At 45.4% G+C, this 17,487-nt stretch overlaps 2 protein-coding genes across 2 annotated transcripts in view; both read left to right on the top strand.

Moving 5' to 3' along the window:
• Positions 1–8,182, top strand: part of LOC121578883 (cytospin-B-like) — a 64,803-nt gene extending 56,621 nt beyond the window's left edge. Inside the window, exon 9 of the mRNA XM_041893203.1 lies at positions 8,075–8,182. Within this exon, the coding sequence (XP_041749137.1) occupies positions 8,075–8,164 (90 nt within the window). The 3' untranslated portion in view covers positions 8,165–8,182. The remainder of the gene's footprint in view (positions 1–8,074) is intronic.
• Positions 8,183–12,616: 4,434 nt separating this feature from the next.
• The window catches only part of LOC121579444 (adenosine receptor A2b-like), a 34,474-nt gene continuing 29,603 nt past the window's right edge, over positions 12,617–17,487 (top strand). Inside the window, exons 1-2 of the mRNA XM_041894040.1 lie at positions 12,617–12,717; positions 12,958–13,406. Coding sequence (XP_041749974.1) covers positions 13,087–13,406 — 320 coding nt within the window. The 5' untranslated portion in view covers positions 12,617–12,717; positions 12,958–13,086. The remainder of the gene's footprint in view (positions 12,718–12,957; positions 13,407–17,487) is intronic.

Below are 17,487 nucleotides of genomic sequence, written 5' to 3'. Positions count from 1 at the left end.
GATGCACCATAGAGAGCATTCTATCAAGCTGCATCACCGCCTGGTATGGCAACTGCACCGCCTGCAACCGCATGGCTCGTCAGAGGGTGGTGCGGTCTTACCAACACATTACCGGGGGCACATTGTCTGCCCTCCAGGACATCTACAGCACCCGATGTCATAGGAAGGCCAAGGAGATCATCAAGGACCTCAGCCACCCGAGCCATGGCCTGTTCACCCTGCTACCATCAAGTATACAGAGACAGTACAGTGGCATCAAAGCCGGGACCGAGAGACTGACAAACAGCTTCTATCTCCTGGCCATCAGACTTTTTTAACAGCCATCACTAGCCGGCTACAGCCCGGCACTCTGCCCGGCACCTTAGACACTGACACTAGACGGCTATTGCCCGGTACTCTGCCCTGCACCTTGGAGTCTGCTGCCCCATGTAAATAGAGACATAGAACACTGGTCACTTTAACAATGTTTTACTCACTTTATATGTATATACTGTATTCTAGTCATGGCTCATCCTATATAACTACTGCTGTACACACCTTTTGTATTAATATACTGTCCATACTGTCTATACACCATTTATATATATACAGTACCAGTCAAAAGTTTGGGCACACCTACACATTCCAAGGTTTTTCTTTATTTTTACTATTTTCTACATTATAGAATAATAGTGAAGACATCAAAACTATGAAATAACACATATGGAATCATATAGTAACCAATATATTTTATATTTGAGATTCTTCAAAGTAGCCACCCTTTGCCTTGATGACAGCTTTGCACACTCTTGGCATTCTCTCAACCAGCTTCATGAGTTAGTCACCTGGAATGTATTTAAATTAACAGGTGTGCCTTGTTAAAAGTTAATTTGTAGAATTTCTTTCCTTAATGCGTTTGAGCCAATCAGTTGTGTTGTGACAAGGTAGGGGTAGTATACAGAAGATAGCCCTATTTGGTCAAAGACCAAGTCCAAACTATGGCAAGAACAGCTCAAATAAGCAAAGAGAAACGACAGTCCATCATTACTTTAAGATATGAAGGTCAGTCAGTCCGGAAAATTTCAAGAACTTTGAACATTTCTTAAAGTGCAGTTGCAAAAACCATCAAGCGCTATGATAAACTGGCTCTCATGAGGACCGCCACAGGAAAGGAAGACTCAGAGTTACCTCTGCTGCAGAGGATGAGTTACCAGCCTCAGAAATTGCAGCCCAAATAAATGCTTTACAGGGTTCAAGTAACAGACACATCTCAACATCAACTGTTCAGAGGAGACTGCGTGAATCAGGCCTTCATGGTCGAATTGCTGCAAAGAAACCACTACTAAAGGACACCAATAATAAGAAGAGACTTGCTTGGGCTAAGAAACACGAGCCGGTGGAAATTAGACCGGTGGAAATCTGTCCTTTGGTCTGATGAGTCCAAATTTGAGATTTTTGGTTCCAACCGCCATGTCTTTGTGAGTAGGTGAACAGTTGATCTCCGCATGTGTGGTTCCCACCGTGAAGCATGGAGGAGGAGGTGTGATGGTGTGGGGGTGCTTTGCTGGTGACACTGTCTGTGATTTATTTAGAATTCAAGGCACACTTAACCAGCATGGCAACCACAGCATTCTGCAGCGATACGCCATCTGGTTTGTGCTTAGTAGGACTATCATTTGTTTTCAACAGGACAATGACCCAACACACCTCCAGGCTGTGTAACGGCTATTTGACCAAGAAGGAGAGTGATGGAGTGCTGCATCAGATGACCTGGCCTCCATAATCACCCGACTTCAACCCAATTGAGATGGTTTGTGATGAGTTGGACCGCAGAGTCCAACAAGTGCTCAGTATATGTGGGAACTCCTTCAAGACTGTTGGAAAAGCATTCCAGGTGAAGCTGGTTGAGAGAACTCCAAGAGTGTGCAAAGCTGTCATCAAAGCAAAGGGTGGCTGCCAAACTTTTGACTGGTGCTGTACACATATATACTGTATACAGTTGAAGTCGGAAGTTTACATACACCTTAACCAAATACATTTAAACTCAGATTTTCACAATTCCTGACATTTAATCCTAGTAAAAATTCCCTGTCTTAGGTCGGTTAGGATCACCACTTTATTTTAAGAATGTGAAATGTCAGAATAATAGTAGAGATAATTATTTATTTCAGCTTTTATTTCTTTCATCAGATTCCCAGTGGGTCAGAAGTTTACATACACTCAATTAGTATTTGGTAGCATTGCCTTTAAATTGTTTAACTTGGGTCAAACGTTTCGGGTAGCCTTCCACAAGCTTCCCACAATAAGTTGGGTGAATTTTGGCCCATTCCTCCTGACAGAGCTGGTGTAACTGAGTCAGGTTTGTAGGCCTCCTTGCTCGCACACGTTATTTCAGTTCTGCCCACAAATGTTCTATAGGATTGAGGTCAGGGCTTTGTGATGGCCACTCCAATACCTTGACTTTGTTGTCCTTAAGCCATTTTGCCACAACTTTGGAAGTATGCTTGGGGTCATTGTCTATTTGGAAGACCCATTTGCGACCAAGCTTTCACTTCCTGACTGATGTCTTGAGATGTTGCTTCAATATATCCACATAATTTTCCTTCCTCATGATACCATCTATTTTGTGAAGTGCCCCAGTCCCTCCTGCAGCAAAGCACCCCCACAGCATGATGCTGCCACCCCCGTGCTTCACGGTTGGTATGGTGTTCTTCGGCTTGCAAGCAACCCCCTTTTTCCTCCAAACATAACGATGGTCATTATGGCCAAACAGTTCTATTTTTGTTTCATCAGACCAGAGGACATTTCTCCAAAAAGTACAATCTTTGTCCCCATGTGCAGTTGCAAACCGTAGTCTGTCTTTTTTATGGCGGTTTTGGAGCAGTGGCTTCTTCCTTGCTGAGCGGCCTTTCAGTTTATGTCGATATAGGACTTGTTTTACTGTGGATATAGATACTTTTGTACCTGTTTCCTCCAGCATCTTCACAAGGTCCTTTGCTGTTGTTCTGGGATTGATTTGCACTTTTCGCACCAAAGTACGTTCATCTCTAGGAGACAGAACGCGTCTCCTTCCTGAGCGGTATGACGGCTGCGTGGTCCCATGGTGTTTATACTTGCGGACTATTGTTTGTACAGATGAACGTGGTACCTTCAGGCGTTTGGAAATTGCTCCCAAGGATGAACCAGACTTGTGGAGGTCTACATTTTCTTTCTGAAGTCTTGGCTGATTTCTTTTGATTTTCCTATGATGTCAAGCAAAGAGGCACTGAGTTTGAAGGTATGCCTTGAAATACATCCACAGGTACACCTCCAATTGACTCAACTGATGTAGCTCAGTTGGTAGAGCATGGCGCTTGCAACGCCAGGGTTATGGGTTCGATTCCCACGTGGGGCCAGTATGGAAAATGTATGCACTAACTGTAAGTCGCTCTGGATAAGAGCGTCTGCTAAATTACTCAAATGTAAATGTAATTAGCCTATCAGAAGCTTCTAAAGCCATGACATCCAAGCTGTTTAAAGACATAGTCAACTTAGTGTATGTAAACTTCTGACCCACAGGAATTGTGATACAGTGAATTATAAGTGAAATAATCTGTCTGTAAACAATTGTTGGAAAAATTACTTGTGTCATGCACAAAGTAAATGTCCTAACCGACTTGCCAAAACTATAGTTTGTTAACAAGACATTTGTAGAGTGGTTGAAAAACGAGTTTGAATGACTCCAATCTAAGTGTATGTAAACTTCTGACTTCAACTGTATATTGCTCATTCTGATATTTATTTGTATTTATTTTATTTTTGTATTATGTGTGTATTGTTATTGTTTTGCTAGATATAACTGCACTGTTGGAGCTAGAAACATAAGCATTTCGCTGTACCTGTGATAACTGTGTACGCGACCAATAAACTTTGATTTGATTTGAATAGTACGATTAATGAATAACTAAATGAGTAATAGTTATTTTTAAATAAATATTTGTACTGTGATTTCCCTGTAAACCTAGCTCAGTCCGTGCTTCAGCCAGCCCCCCTGTCGTGTTTTTTGTCTTGCCAATAATGGATTGGCTAAAGCATGACAAGGAATGAGAGATGATTTTAAACCTGACCAGTATAGCCAATGTGTGTGTGTTTAGAGGGCAGTGGAGGGGATATCTGTGTGGATGTATCAGGCTTAGGCATTGGTACACTATGTGTTCTTTATGACAGTGTATGTTAGCTCTCTGGATGTTAACTTAACTTGACAATGGTATTTTCCATGTCCTACATTATATGTGGCGTTTTGCCCTCAGTGCATGGGAAGAGCAAGTCAAGGCACACACTATGGTAGCTGGGTGTTTGGGAGAGTCAGGGTTGTTACAGTCAGTTGGGTCTAGCTAGCTAATAATACATTGAGGTTTTTTACATTTAAAAAACGTATTTACTTACTTAAATAGGTTCTCCCACTGTCTCCGATTTTTGGATCCTTACTAAAACGAAATAATGGGCAATCTTCAAGATATTTTAGGTGGTAGCAAAGCGCAGCCAGCAGCCATGTGGACAAATGGAGACAAGGAAAAAAGTGTGTTAGTCACCAGAGCAGTTTAGAACGTGTTGTGACATTTGACTTTATCAGCATAATATCAATAAATATAAATCGCAGACTGTCGGCCACACTTTATAACTTGAAAACTGGCACTTTAAACTAGAATAGACAACAACTACACCCACACACCCTTCTATGGGCGTGTGGGGGAGGGTTCTTGAAATGTAACATCCAATCAGAATCTTGTAGCTGGGAGCCAACAAACCATTCAAACCATTTTTGCAAAAAGTTAAATCTCCAGACCTCCAAGGAAGGCATGACAACGTCGTGATTTTGGATGTATGGCAACGCGAGACTACCGAAGTCCAAACCAACTGGATGTCTGTGTCAAGACCAACCAACTAAGTCTTAGGCCTCGATTCAATCAGATCGAGTGTTAATGGCGTTGGCAGTGTTGGAGGTGTAACTGCGGTATGAGCTGACAAATCAGTGAGCGGCTGCTCTTGTGTCACTAATCACTCCCTTCTTTATCCCTACCACGTTAGAAGTTCAATAATGACAGGCTATTGCATGTTTTCATGTTAATTTGGATGGTGGGATTCAAATTGCCATCGATAAAATGCAATTGTGTTCGTTGTCCGTAGCTTATGCCTGCCCATACCATACCCCACTGCCACCATGGGGCACTCTGTTCGTTGGCATCAGCAAACCCCTCGCCCACATGACGCCATACACGTGGTCTGAGGTTGTGAGGCCGGTTGGACGTACTGCCAAATTCTCTAAAACAATGTTGGAGGCGATTTATGGTAGAGAAATTAACATTCAATTCTCTGGCAACAGCTCTGGTGGACATTCCTGCAGTCAGCATGCCAATTGCACGCTCCCTCAAAACTTGAGACATCTGTGGCATTGTGTTGTGTGACAAAACTGCACATTTTATAGTGGCCTTTTATTGTCCTTAGCACAAGTGTCACGCCCTGGCTCTGGGGACTCTAGTATGTTGAGCCAGGGTGTGAGGTTTCATTTGTGTTCGTTCTAGTATTGTGTTTCTATGTTGGCCAGTGTGGTTCTCAATCAGAGGCAACGTGAATCAGCTGTTGCTTGTTGTCTCTGATTGGGAACCATACTTAGTCAGCCTGTTTCCCACAGGATGGTGTGGGATCTTGTTCCTTTTGGTTTGTGTTTGTACCGTAGGACTTCACGTATTGTTTGTTGTTTTGTTCGTGTAACATAAATAAAAAGCATGTTCACCTTCAACGCTGCGCCTTGGTCCTCTGTTCCCGACGAGCGTGACAGAAGATCCCACCAAGACTGGACCAAGCAGCGTGTCCAGGAGCCATCGCCAGGGAGATCTCTAGCGGATCTCCTTCGCCTCCTCGACTGGGTCAAGCCGTGTGAGGAAGAGAGGGGCTTGACTTGGAAGCAGAAGGGCGAAAGGCTGGCGAGAGATATGGAGACCTGGTCCACGGGTAGGAGAGAAGCCCAGAAATTTTTTAGGGGGGGGCTCACGCCGTGGACAACGGGGCAGCAGGAGACCGCGATAGAGCAGCCCAGCGGGTTGGCAGAGGAGGCCGCCAGGTTACGGGGGCCACTGGTCAAAAAGGGGAAGGAAGGTGTAGAGGCACGGCGAGAGGTACTGGGGTGTGTTACCAGTCCGGTCCGGCCCGCTCCTGCTCCCCGCACCAAGCCAATGGTGCGCGTCGCCAGCCCGGCCCGGCCTGTTCCTGCTCCCCGCACCAAGCCTATGGTGCGCGTCGCCAGCCCGGTCCGGCCCGCTCCTGCTCCCCGCACCAAGCCAATGGTGCGCGTTGCCAGCCCGGCCCGGCCTGTTCCTGCTCCCCGCACCAAGCCAATGGTGCGCGTCGCCAGCCCGGCCCGGCCTGTTCCTGCTCCCCGCACCAAGCCTATGGTGCGCGTCGCCGGCCCGGCCCGGTCCGCTCCTGCTCCCCGCACCAAGCCAATGGTGCGCGTCGCCAGCCCGGTCCGGCCCGTTCCTGCTCCCCACACCAAGCCAGTGGTGTGCGTCGTCAGTCCGGCATGGCCCGTGCCTGTTCCACCGGTGCCTGGTCCGGCACCGGTCAGCTGCTTCACGCCGGAGCTAGAGCAATCCGCTCCACCAGTGTGCAGTCCAGCTCCGGCCAGCGGGGCCAGACCGGACCAGGGGTACTTTGGGGGGTTGGAGAGGGAGTGGGGATCAGGCCCGGAGCCGGATCCGCCGCCAAGGCGGAGTGCCCACCCGGTCCCTCCCCTGTGGTGTTTGGTTGGCGCGGCCGGAGTCCGCGCCTTTGGGGGGGGTACTGTCACGCCCTGGCTCTGGGGACTCTAGTATGTTGAGCCAGGGTGTGAGTTTTCATTTGTGTTCGTTCTAGTATTGTGTTTCTATGTTGGCCAGTGTGGTTCTCAATCAGAGGCAACGTGAATCAGCTGTTGGTTGTTGTCTCTGATTGGGAACCATACTTAGTCAGCCTGTTTCCCACAGTATGGTGTGGGATCTTGTTCCTTTTAGTTTGTGTTTGTACCGTAGGACTTCACGTATCGTTTGTTGTTTTGTTCGTGTAACATAAATAAAAAGCCTGTTCACCTTCAACGCTGCGCCTTGGTCCTCTGTTCCCGACGAGCGTGACAACAAGGTGCTGCACCTGTGTAATGATCATGCTGTTTAATCAGCTTCTTGAAATGCCACACCTGTCAGGTGGATGGATTATCTTGGCAAAGGAGAAATGCAAAGGAGAAATGCTCATGGATGGAAACACATTTGTGCACAAAATTTGAGAGAAATAAGATTTTTGTGCGTATGGAAAATGTATTTGATATTTTATTTCAGCTCATGAAACATGGGACAAACGCTTTACATGTTGCATTTATATTTTTGTTCAGTGTACATTGTTTATGGGTTTCCCAGATCTGAAAACCCAAACGAACGCTTTCAGCCCAGAAGACAGGCTGATTACATCTGACAGTTGACCGTATGGTGGTGGTGACGCACTAGTAAACTCAACTAAATCTATGGCTGTTATGTAAAGCTGACCCAAACCTGGCTAGGGCTGCTCTGAAGGCAGTGTCACAATACAGGACAGGTAGTCTGACCCTGTATAAGCCAGCTTGTTTCTCTAAGGGCTAAGTCTTCGATGTCTGTCTCTCACCATTATTATCTCTGACCTGATTTGTGTCTGAGCCATGATCTGTGGCCAAGGCTCAAGATCCAAATCTCCCCACTCACTGTGTACCAACACCAACGCACGCACGCACGCACAAACACACACACACACACACACACACACATTTTTACATTTACATTTTAGTCATTTAGCAGACGCTCTTATCCAGAGCGACTTACAGTTAGTTAGTACACACACTGACATTAGAGTCACACCCTACTTTTTCTGTTCTGACTGAGTGAATTGATCTGTATTATTGATAATGATGAAAATTAATATTGTATATTATATAATATATGTAGAATATATCCATGTTTATGTATAGCATCAATGTATGACATTTTGTATTGTGCTCCTACATCATACAGTTGAGTGAACTCTATTTTTTTCTCTGTCTGTGTGTCTGTCCTCGCAGGACATTGATGAGTTGATGCACAATGACAGACCGGACTGGCAGAGTGTCATGCAGTACGTTTCTCAGATCTACAAGTACTTTGAAACTTGACCAGAGAAGAGGAGGAGGAGGAGGAGGAACAAATAGAGGAGGAGGAGGAGGAGGAGGATTAGGAGGAGGAGGAGGATTAGGAGGAACAAATAGAGGAGGAGGAGAAGGAGGATTAGGAGGAGGAGGCAGATTAGGAGGAACAAATAGAGGAGGAGGAGAAGGAGGATTAGGAGGAGGAGGCGGATTAGGAACAAATAGAGGAGGAGGAGGAGGAGGAGGAGGAGGAGGGGGAGGAGGAAGAATGGAGGCACAGCAGCACTTTCTGTCCAGTCCAAGTCCCCTTCTCTCAACATGGAACCCTAGAACCCTTATCTCTCAAACACACTGACTCAACCCCCTCAACACTTGCATCCATCTCAACACTAAAACGCACGAAGAACCCTCCTGTTCATTTGAAGTTTGATCTTGCTTACTGTTACTGTTTTTTCTAACTCCTACGTACATAATGGTACAATTGACAAGGAGTGTTAGAGTGCTGAATTCTCTGACTGCATATAAGAAATATAAAACCTTGTTGTTAGCACTTACATGAAGAAGACACGCTGAAATTATTTTGGATTGTTTATGTTGAAGTCCAATGATTATTTTGAAATTATACTTTACAGGAAGAGTTTGGTTTTACATGAGAAGCCTATATCAAATCAAATTGCCTGGTTTCCGTTCATCCAAAAGAAACCATTGCCTTTGTTATGAGACAGACCCATGTTGCCATCTATGATGTCATACTAAAATGAACTGACATGTAGCTCTGAATAATTATATTTTACATTCACTTTTTTATGAAAATGTGTTATTATTAATACAGAATGTATTCGCTGTTTGAACACTGTGGGGCTGACTGGCTGACTGACTCAATCATACCATTGTATGATGTGTCCTTTAGCAAGTGTTGTTTCTGGTTCTTGCACAGCAATATGGTTTTGTCTCCAGCAAGCATATTTCAGCTGAAGCTATCATACTGGGGATGGTCGAAAGAACAAGAACAGTAAAATGTATTCAAACTATGACATTTATGAAGATGTCATCCAAATGTACCATGAAGGACACTTTATACTATCTGGAATTAATCAAACAACCTTGAATTTGCAGCTTCAGTTATGGTTTGTCCCTTATAAAGAAGGAAGTGCTGTACAGTATTTATTTATTTACGTATGTGCTCAGAAATGTGAGAATGATGCAGGAAATGTATGTGAGCGTTTTTTATTTACAGAGCGATTTCTGAAATTGCTCAGAGGTGGATATTGTTAAATAAAGTATGTTGTCAATCATCATCAGCTCCTGAGTGGCGCAGTGGTCTAAGGCACTGCATCGCAGTGCTAACTGTGCCACTAGAGATCCTGGTTCGAATCCAGGCTCTGTCGCAGCCGGCCGCGACCAGGAGACTCATGGGCGGCGCACAATTGGCCCAGCGTCGTCCAGGGTAGGGGAGGGAATGGCCGGCAGGGATGTAGCTCAGTTGATAGAGCATGGCGTTTGCAACGCCAGGGTTGCGGGTTCGATTCCCACGGGGGGCCAGTATAAAAAAAGATGTATTCACTAACTGTAAGTCGCTCTGGATAAGAGCGTCTGCTAAATGACTAAAATGTAAAATGTAAATGTAATCACTGGTCATTCTCACACTTTCTAGTGTTTGTGCGTGTGTGTGCGCGCACGCCTGCATGTCTGTTGGAAGTGATTGGTTGTCATCTGAGTGAGTTACTAGAAGAGGAAGAGTTTGGTTTTACATGAGAAGCCTATATCAAATCAAATTGCCTGGTTTCCGTTCATCCAAAAGAAACCATTGCCTTTGTTTTTGTTATGAGTTACAATTTCTTTCTTAAAACGACATTGTTGGTTAAGGGCTTGGAAGTATTCGGCGACAAATAAAATTTGATTTGATTTACTGTAGGTACCCATGTATTAATTTCCCCTCTCCTTTTGTTAACGGTTATAGGGGGAAGTGGACGGGTGTTTCATGATCAGAAGAAGGCTTTTGATATAATCCAGAATTAAAGTAGCCTACGTAAATTAGAGTACCAGTAAATACACCACATAGGAGGTTATGTTACATATTTCAACATTGTACCTAATATTATTTGAGTTGTGTTGCAGCAGGGTTGTAGTCAGTGTTGTCAGTATCTATCGCCCTGGCAGTTACCACTTTTTATTGGGTTTCCAGAAAGCTTATTAAACCCTCTATGCCAGGATTGTAAAAGTATTTATGTATGGGAAAACAGAGTGGAAAATGAAGAGGTGTTTTTGTCTTGCCATCAAGGCCATTCTTATATCCTAATGCATTTCTAAAGTTACTTCATAGTGCAGACAGGCTGGTACATGCCATTCAAACATGCATGCAATCCTCATGGATAACACTTAAAAAGAAGGAGAGGACCCTAGACTGAACATACAGTTGAAGTCGGAAGTTTACATACACTTAGGTTGGAGTCATTAAAACTCGTTTTTCAACCACTCCACAAATTTCTTGTTAACAAACTATAGTTTTGGCAAGTCGGTTAGGACATCTACTTTGTGCATGACACAAGTAATTTTTCCAACAATTGTTGACAGGCAGATTATTTCACTTATAATTCACTGTATCACAATTCCAGTGGGTCAGAAGTTTACATACACTAAGTTGACTGTGCCTTTAAACAGCTTGGAAAATTCCAGAAAATGATGTCATGGCTTTAGAAGCTTCTGATAGGCTAATTGACTGCATTTGAGTCAATTGGAGGTGTACCTGTGGATGTATTTCAAGGCCTACCTTCAAACTCAGTGCCTCTTTGCTTGACATCATGGGAAAATCAAAATAAATCAGCCAAGACCTCAGAAAAAAAATTGTAGACCTCCACAAGTCTGGTTCATCCTTGGGAGCAATTTCCAAATGCCTGAAGGTACCACGTTCATCTGTACAAACAATAGTACGCAAGTATAAACACCATGGGACCATGCAGCCTTCATACCGCTCAGGAAGGAGACGCGTTCTGTCTCCTAGAGATGAACGTACAAATCAATCCCAGAACAACAGCAAAGGACCTTGTGAAGATGCTGGAGGAAACAGGTACAAAAGTATCTATATCCACAGTAAAACGAGTCCTATATCGACATAACCTGAAAGGCCGCTCAGCAAGGAAGAAGCCACTGCTCCAAAACCGCCATAAAAAAGCCAGACTATGGTTTGCAACTGCACATGGGGACAAAGATTGTACTTTTTGGAGAAATGTCCTCTGGTCTGATGAAACAAAAATAGAACTGTTTGGCCATAATGACCATCATTATGTTTGGAGGAAAAAGGGAAAGGCTTGCAAGCCGAAGAACACCATCCCAACCGTGAAGCATGGGGGTGGCAGCATCATGCTGTGGGGGTGCTTTGCTGCAGGAGGGACTGGTGCACTTCACAAAATAGATGGCATCATGAGGAAGGAAAATGATGTGGATATATTGAAGCAACATCTCAAGACATCAGTCAGGAAGTTAAAGCTTGGTCGCAAATGGGTCTTCCAAGTGGACAATGACCCTAAGCATACTTCCAAAGTTGTGGCAAAATGGCTTAAGGACAACAAAGTCAAGGTATTGGAGTGGCCATCACAAAGCCCTGACCTCAAACCTATAGAACATTTGTGGGCAGAACTGAAAAGGCGTGTGCGAGCAAGGAGGCTATGGAGATACTTTTGAGTTAAATATTTCTACCACAAGGCCTACAAACCTGACTCAGTTACACCAGCTCTGTCAGGAGTTATGGGCCAAAATTCACCCAACTTATTGTGGGAAGCTTGTGGAAGGCTACCCGAAACGTTTGACCCAAGTTAAACAATTTAAAAGCAATGCTACCAAATACTAATTGAGTGTATGTAAACTTCTGACCCACTGGGAATGTGATGAAAGAAATAAAAGCTGAAATAAATCATTCTCTCTACTATTATTCTGACATTTCACATTCTTAAAATAAAGTGGTGATCCTAACTGACCTAAGACAGGGAATTTTTACTAGAATGTCAGGAATTGTGAAAAACTGAGTTTAAATGTATTTGGCTAAGGTGTATGTAAACTTCCGACTTCAACTGTATATATATTTTTAATATTTGATCATTCTGACTGAGGGAGGACAGTTACAAGTGGGTGGAAGTTTAAGTGGATCAATCCACCACATATTTTAGACATTTGTGAAGGGATAGCCTTGAAATGAAAACAGATGTAGATGTCTTGAGTGGGTTATTGCCTGCACAATAAAAAACTACTACATCAACCTGAAAGCATGTTGGTTCATTGTTTACACCAACTTTAATAGCTGCGTAATGATTGCGTAATTACGCTTTTACACATGATGACTCTTGTCTCAGCTTCATTAACGAGGAACTGTGGTTTGCAGCATTGCAAGTCGTCTGTAGACATCGCTGAATTTGAGGCGTGGCTAGCCTACTCTGTGTAATTATATTTTTTTGGTTACTTGAAATACCATGTGTTGAACGGATCTAGTGAGTCTCCACAACCGCCGCGCAACAGATGCTTGGAGGGACGGGACGCACAACAAGTATATTGAAAGGACTGGCAAATAATGCAAAGTTTCAAGAGGGGTAAGCAACCCAAAAGGAAATTCAGAAATTGTTTGCAGATATTAGTTTTAATGTTTTTAATGTCTATTAGCTAACATGTGGCTTGGTTAGAGTAGTTATAGAAGGTTACCATATCGTTTTCGATTGACGCATGATAACGGATACGAAGCTCCAAATAATTAACATATCAAGCGATTGTAATTACAGTGTTTGCTTTGGAGAAAAGTAAAGTATCATATATGGTCTTTTTTCTTTTCACAGATGGCTGTTTTCGCAAACCATACTTTTGGAATATTCTTGGAATACTGCAAAAATACTATCTCTTTTGGACACACACCCTTATGACACTTTTATTTCTGACCGACCTAATGTTGTGAAATATTTGCTGAGATGAATCCGTACTACATAGTATTTGAGATATTAATATCTATTTTATCCATCTCTGGCAATGTATTGGTTTGCTGGGCTGTCGCCATCAACACCACTCTGAAAACCGCTACGAACTACTTTTTGGTGTCTTTGGCTGTGGCAGATATTTTGGTGGGTTGCCTTGCCATCCCCTTTGCCATAACCATAAGCATCGGTATCCATTTGGACTTCTATGGATGTCTTTTCCTGGCCTGTTTTGTTTTGGTACTGACTCAAAGCTCAATTTTTAGCCTCCTTGCAGTTGCAATTGATAGATATTTGGCCGTCAAAATACCCCTCAGGTGAGTACCCTATTTTGGATTTTGATTGCTAGACAGACATTGAGCGTCTGTGTTTTGTGATTTAATTAAATCAATAGCATGTACTTAGGAGTAATTAAGGAAAATTAACCCAATATAAATAATGTTTTTCAAGACTGACTTCAATTAGGGCTACTTTAGTGACCTTATTGTATCATGTACACGTTTAAAATGGTGTTAAGAAAAAGGACAAGAACAATACAGTAGACAACAAATTCACAATACAAATTCATAACAGTTATACCCTGCAAACAAAAATGACTCTTTAGGACGTCCCCAGAACGTCACAAAATGGTTGTCTAAAGTGGTCAGGACATTGTGTCATTGTCCCCTAGAGGTTTTGTCTAATCCCGGTTTGTCCCGGGGACATTTTTAGGACATTCTTGGGACGTTGTGTCATGGTCCCTTGGACGTTTTGTCTAGTTCCCGGTTTGTCCGGGGGACATCCCGAGGACGTTTTGAGGGTGTTCTTGGGATGTTTTGTCTTGGTCACCTGGAGGTTTTGTCTAGTTCGCTGTTTGTCCTTTGGACGTCCCTGAGGACGGGTTTGACCCTTAAAAAAGATTTTGGGGCTTTCCCGGGACATTATTTTTTGCCTGTCATCGAGACGTCTCGTGATGGTCACAGTGGAATGTTCGTTTTTAGGATGTTGCCAGGACATTCAGTGTACCAGTTGTCAGGACGTTGCCATATGGGCCCAAAAGAAAGTTATTAAAAAATAATCTTCCTACCGACCTACCTGGGCATGCCCACTCTGATTTCATCACCATTTGTTACGGTTGCTGAGCCCATTATGGCCCTGATTGGTGAACCACCAATCCATTCAGTGCTCTTTGTCTGTTGGCAAGGTTAGGGACATACACACAAACAACCCGTTTTACATACATTTACATTACATTTTAGTCATTTAGCAGACGCTCTTATCCAGAGCGACTTACAGGAGCAATTAGGGTTAAGTGCCTTGCTCAAGGGCACATTTACGTCATTTAGCAGACGCTCTTATCCAGAGCGACTCACCAATTGGTGCGTTCACCCTATAGCCAGTGGGATAACCACTTTACAATTTTGGGGGGGTAGAAGGATTACTTTATCCTATCCCAGGTATTCCTTAAAGAGGTGGGGTTTCAAATGCCTCCGGAAGGTGGTGAGTGACTCCGCTGTCCTGGCGTCGTGAGGGAGCTTGTTCCACCATTGGGGTGCCAGAGCAGCGAACAGTTTTGACTGGGCTGAGCGGGAACTATGCTTCCGCAGAGGAAGGGAGCCAGCAGGCCAGAGGTGGATGAACGCAATGCCCTCGTTTGGGTGTAGGGACTGATCAGAGCCCGAAGGTACAGAGGTGCCGTTCCCCTCACTGCTCCATAGGCAAGCACCATGGTCTTGTAGCGGATGCGAGCTTCAACTGGAAGCCAGTGGAGTGTGCGGAGGAGGGGGGTGACGTGAGAGAACTTGGGAAGGTTGAACACCAGACGGGCTGCGGCATTCTGGATGAGTTGTAGGGGTTTAATGGCACAGGCAGGGAGGCCAGCCAACAGCGAGTTGCAGTAGTCCAGACGGGAGATGACAAGTGCCTGGATTAGGACCTGTGCCGCTTCCTGTGTAAGGCAGGGTCGTACTCTCCGAATGTTGTAGAGCATGAACCTGCAGGAGCGGGTCACCGCCTTGATGTTGGCGGAGAACGACAGGGTGTTGTCCAGGGTCACGCCTAGGCTCTTCGCACTCTGGGAGGAGGACACAGCGGAGTTGTCAACCGTGATGGCGAGATCATGGAACGGGCAGTCCTTCCCCGGGAGGAAGAGCAGCTCCGTCTTGCCAGGGTTCAGCTTGAGGTGGTGATCCGTCATCCATACTGATATGTCTGCCAGACATGCAGAGATGCGATTCGCCACCTGGTTATCAGAAGGGGGAAAGGAGAAGATTAGTTGTGTATCGTCAGCGTAGCAATGATAGGAGAGGCCATGTGAGGATATGACAGAGCCAAGTGACTTGGTGTATAGGGAGAAAAGGAGAGGGCCTAGAACTGAGCCCTGGGGGACACCAGTGGTGAGAGCACGTGGTGCAGAGACAGCTTCTCGCCACGCCACTTGGTAGGAGCGACCGGTCAGGTAGGACGCAATCCAGGAGTGAGCCGCGCCGGAGATGCCCAGCTCGGAGAGGGTGGAGAGGAGGATCTGATGGTTCACAGTATCAAAGGCAGCAGACAGGTCTAGAAGGACAAGAGCAGAGGAGAGAGAGTTAGCTTTAGCAGTGCGGAGAGCCTCCGTGACACAGAGAAGAGCCGTCTCAGTTGAATGACCAGTCCTGAAACCTGACTGGTTTGGATCAAGAAGGTCATTCTGAGAGAGATAGCAAGAGAGTTGGCTAAAGACGGCACGCTCAATAGTTTTGGAAAGAAAAGAAAGAAGGGATACTGGTCTGTAGTTGTTGACATCAGTGGGATCGAGTGTTGGTTTCTTGAGAAGGGGAGCAATTCTCGCTCTCTTGAAGACGGAAGGGACATGGCCAGCGGTCAAGGATGAGTTGATCAGCGAGGTGAGGTAGGGGAGAAGGTCACCGGAGATGGTCTGGAGAAGAGAGGAGGGGATGGGGTCAAGCGGGCAGGTTGTTGGGCGGCCTGCAGTCACAAGTCGCAGGATTTTATCTGGAGAGAGAGGGGAGAAAGAAGTCAAAGCATAGGGTAGGGCAGTGTGAGTAGGACCAGCAGTGTCATTAGACTTAACAAACGAGGATCGAATGTCGTCAACCTTCTTTTCAAAGTGGTTGACGAAGTCATCCACAGAGAGAGAGGGGGGGGGCAGGGGGGGGGAGGATTCAGGAGGGAGGAAAATGTGGCAAAGAGCTTCCTAGGGTTAGAGGCAGATGCTTGGAATTTAGAGTGGTAGAAAGTGGCCTTAGCAGCAGAAACAGATGAAGAAAATGTAGAGAGGAGGGAGTGAAAAGATGCCAGGTCGGCAGGGAGTTTAGTTTTCTTCCATTTCCGCTCCGCTGCCCGGAGCTCTGTTCTGTGAGCTCGCAATGAGTCATCAAGCCACGGAGCTGGAGGGGAGGACCGAGCCGGCCGGGAGGATAGGGGACACAGAGAGTCAAAGGATGCAGAAAGGGAGGAGAGGAGGGTTGAGGAGGCAGAATCAGGAGATTGGAGGGAGAAGGATTGAGCAGAGGGAAGAGATGATAGGATGGAAGAGGAGAGAGTAGTGGGAGAGAGAGAGCGAAGGTTGCGGCGGCGCATTACCATCTGTGTAGGGGCAGAGTGAGTAGTGTGGGAGGAGAGCGAGAGAGAAAAGGAAACAAAAGTAGTGGCGGAGACATGGAGGGGAGTTGCAGTGAGATTAGTAGAAGAGCAGCATCTAGTAAAGATGAGGTCAAGCGTATTGCCTGCCTTGTGAGTAGGGGGGACGGTGAGAGGGTGAGGTCAAAAGAGGAGAGAAGTGGAAAGAAGGAGGCAGAGAGAAATGAGTCAAATGTGGACATAGGGAGGTTGAAATCCCCCAAAACTGTGAGGGGTGAGCCATCCTCAGGAAAGGAACTTATCAAGGCGTCAAGCTCATTGATGAACTCTCCAAGGGAACCTGGAGGGCGATAGATGACAAGGATATTAAGCTTAAATGGGCTAGTGACTGTGACAGCATGGAATTCAAATGAGGAGATAGACAGATGGGTTAGGGGAAAAATTGAGAATGTCCACTTGGGAGAGATGAGGATTCCTGTGCCACCACCCCTCTGACCAGATGCTCTCGGGGTATGCGAGAACACATGGTCAGATGAGGAGAGAGCAGTAGGAGTAGCAGTGTTTTCAGTGGTAATCCATGTTTCCGTCAGCGCCAGGAAGTCGAGGGACTGGAGATTAGCATAGGCTGGGATGAAGTCAGCTTTGTTGGCAGCAGAACGGCAGTTCCAGAGGCTGCCTGAGACCTGGAACTCCAGGTGTGGGGTGCGTGCAGGGACAACCAGGTTAGAGAGGCAGCAGCCACGCGGTGTGGGGCGTTTGTGTAGCCTGTGCGGAGAGGAGAGAACAGGGATAGGCAGAGGCATAGTTGACAGGCTGCCACAGATGGCTACAATAATG

The sequence above is a fragment of the Coregonus clupeaformis genome, chromosome 13, assembly GCF_020615455.1.
Source record: "Coregonus clupeaformis isolate EN_2021a chromosome 13, ASM2061545v1, whole genome shotgun sequence".
In the NCBI taxonomy this organism is placed as follows: domain Eukaryota; kingdom Metazoa; phylum Chordata; class Actinopteri; order Salmoniformes; family Salmonidae; genus Coregonus; species Coregonus clupeaformis.
This window is presented reverse-complemented; position numbering and strand designations above follow the sequence as displayed.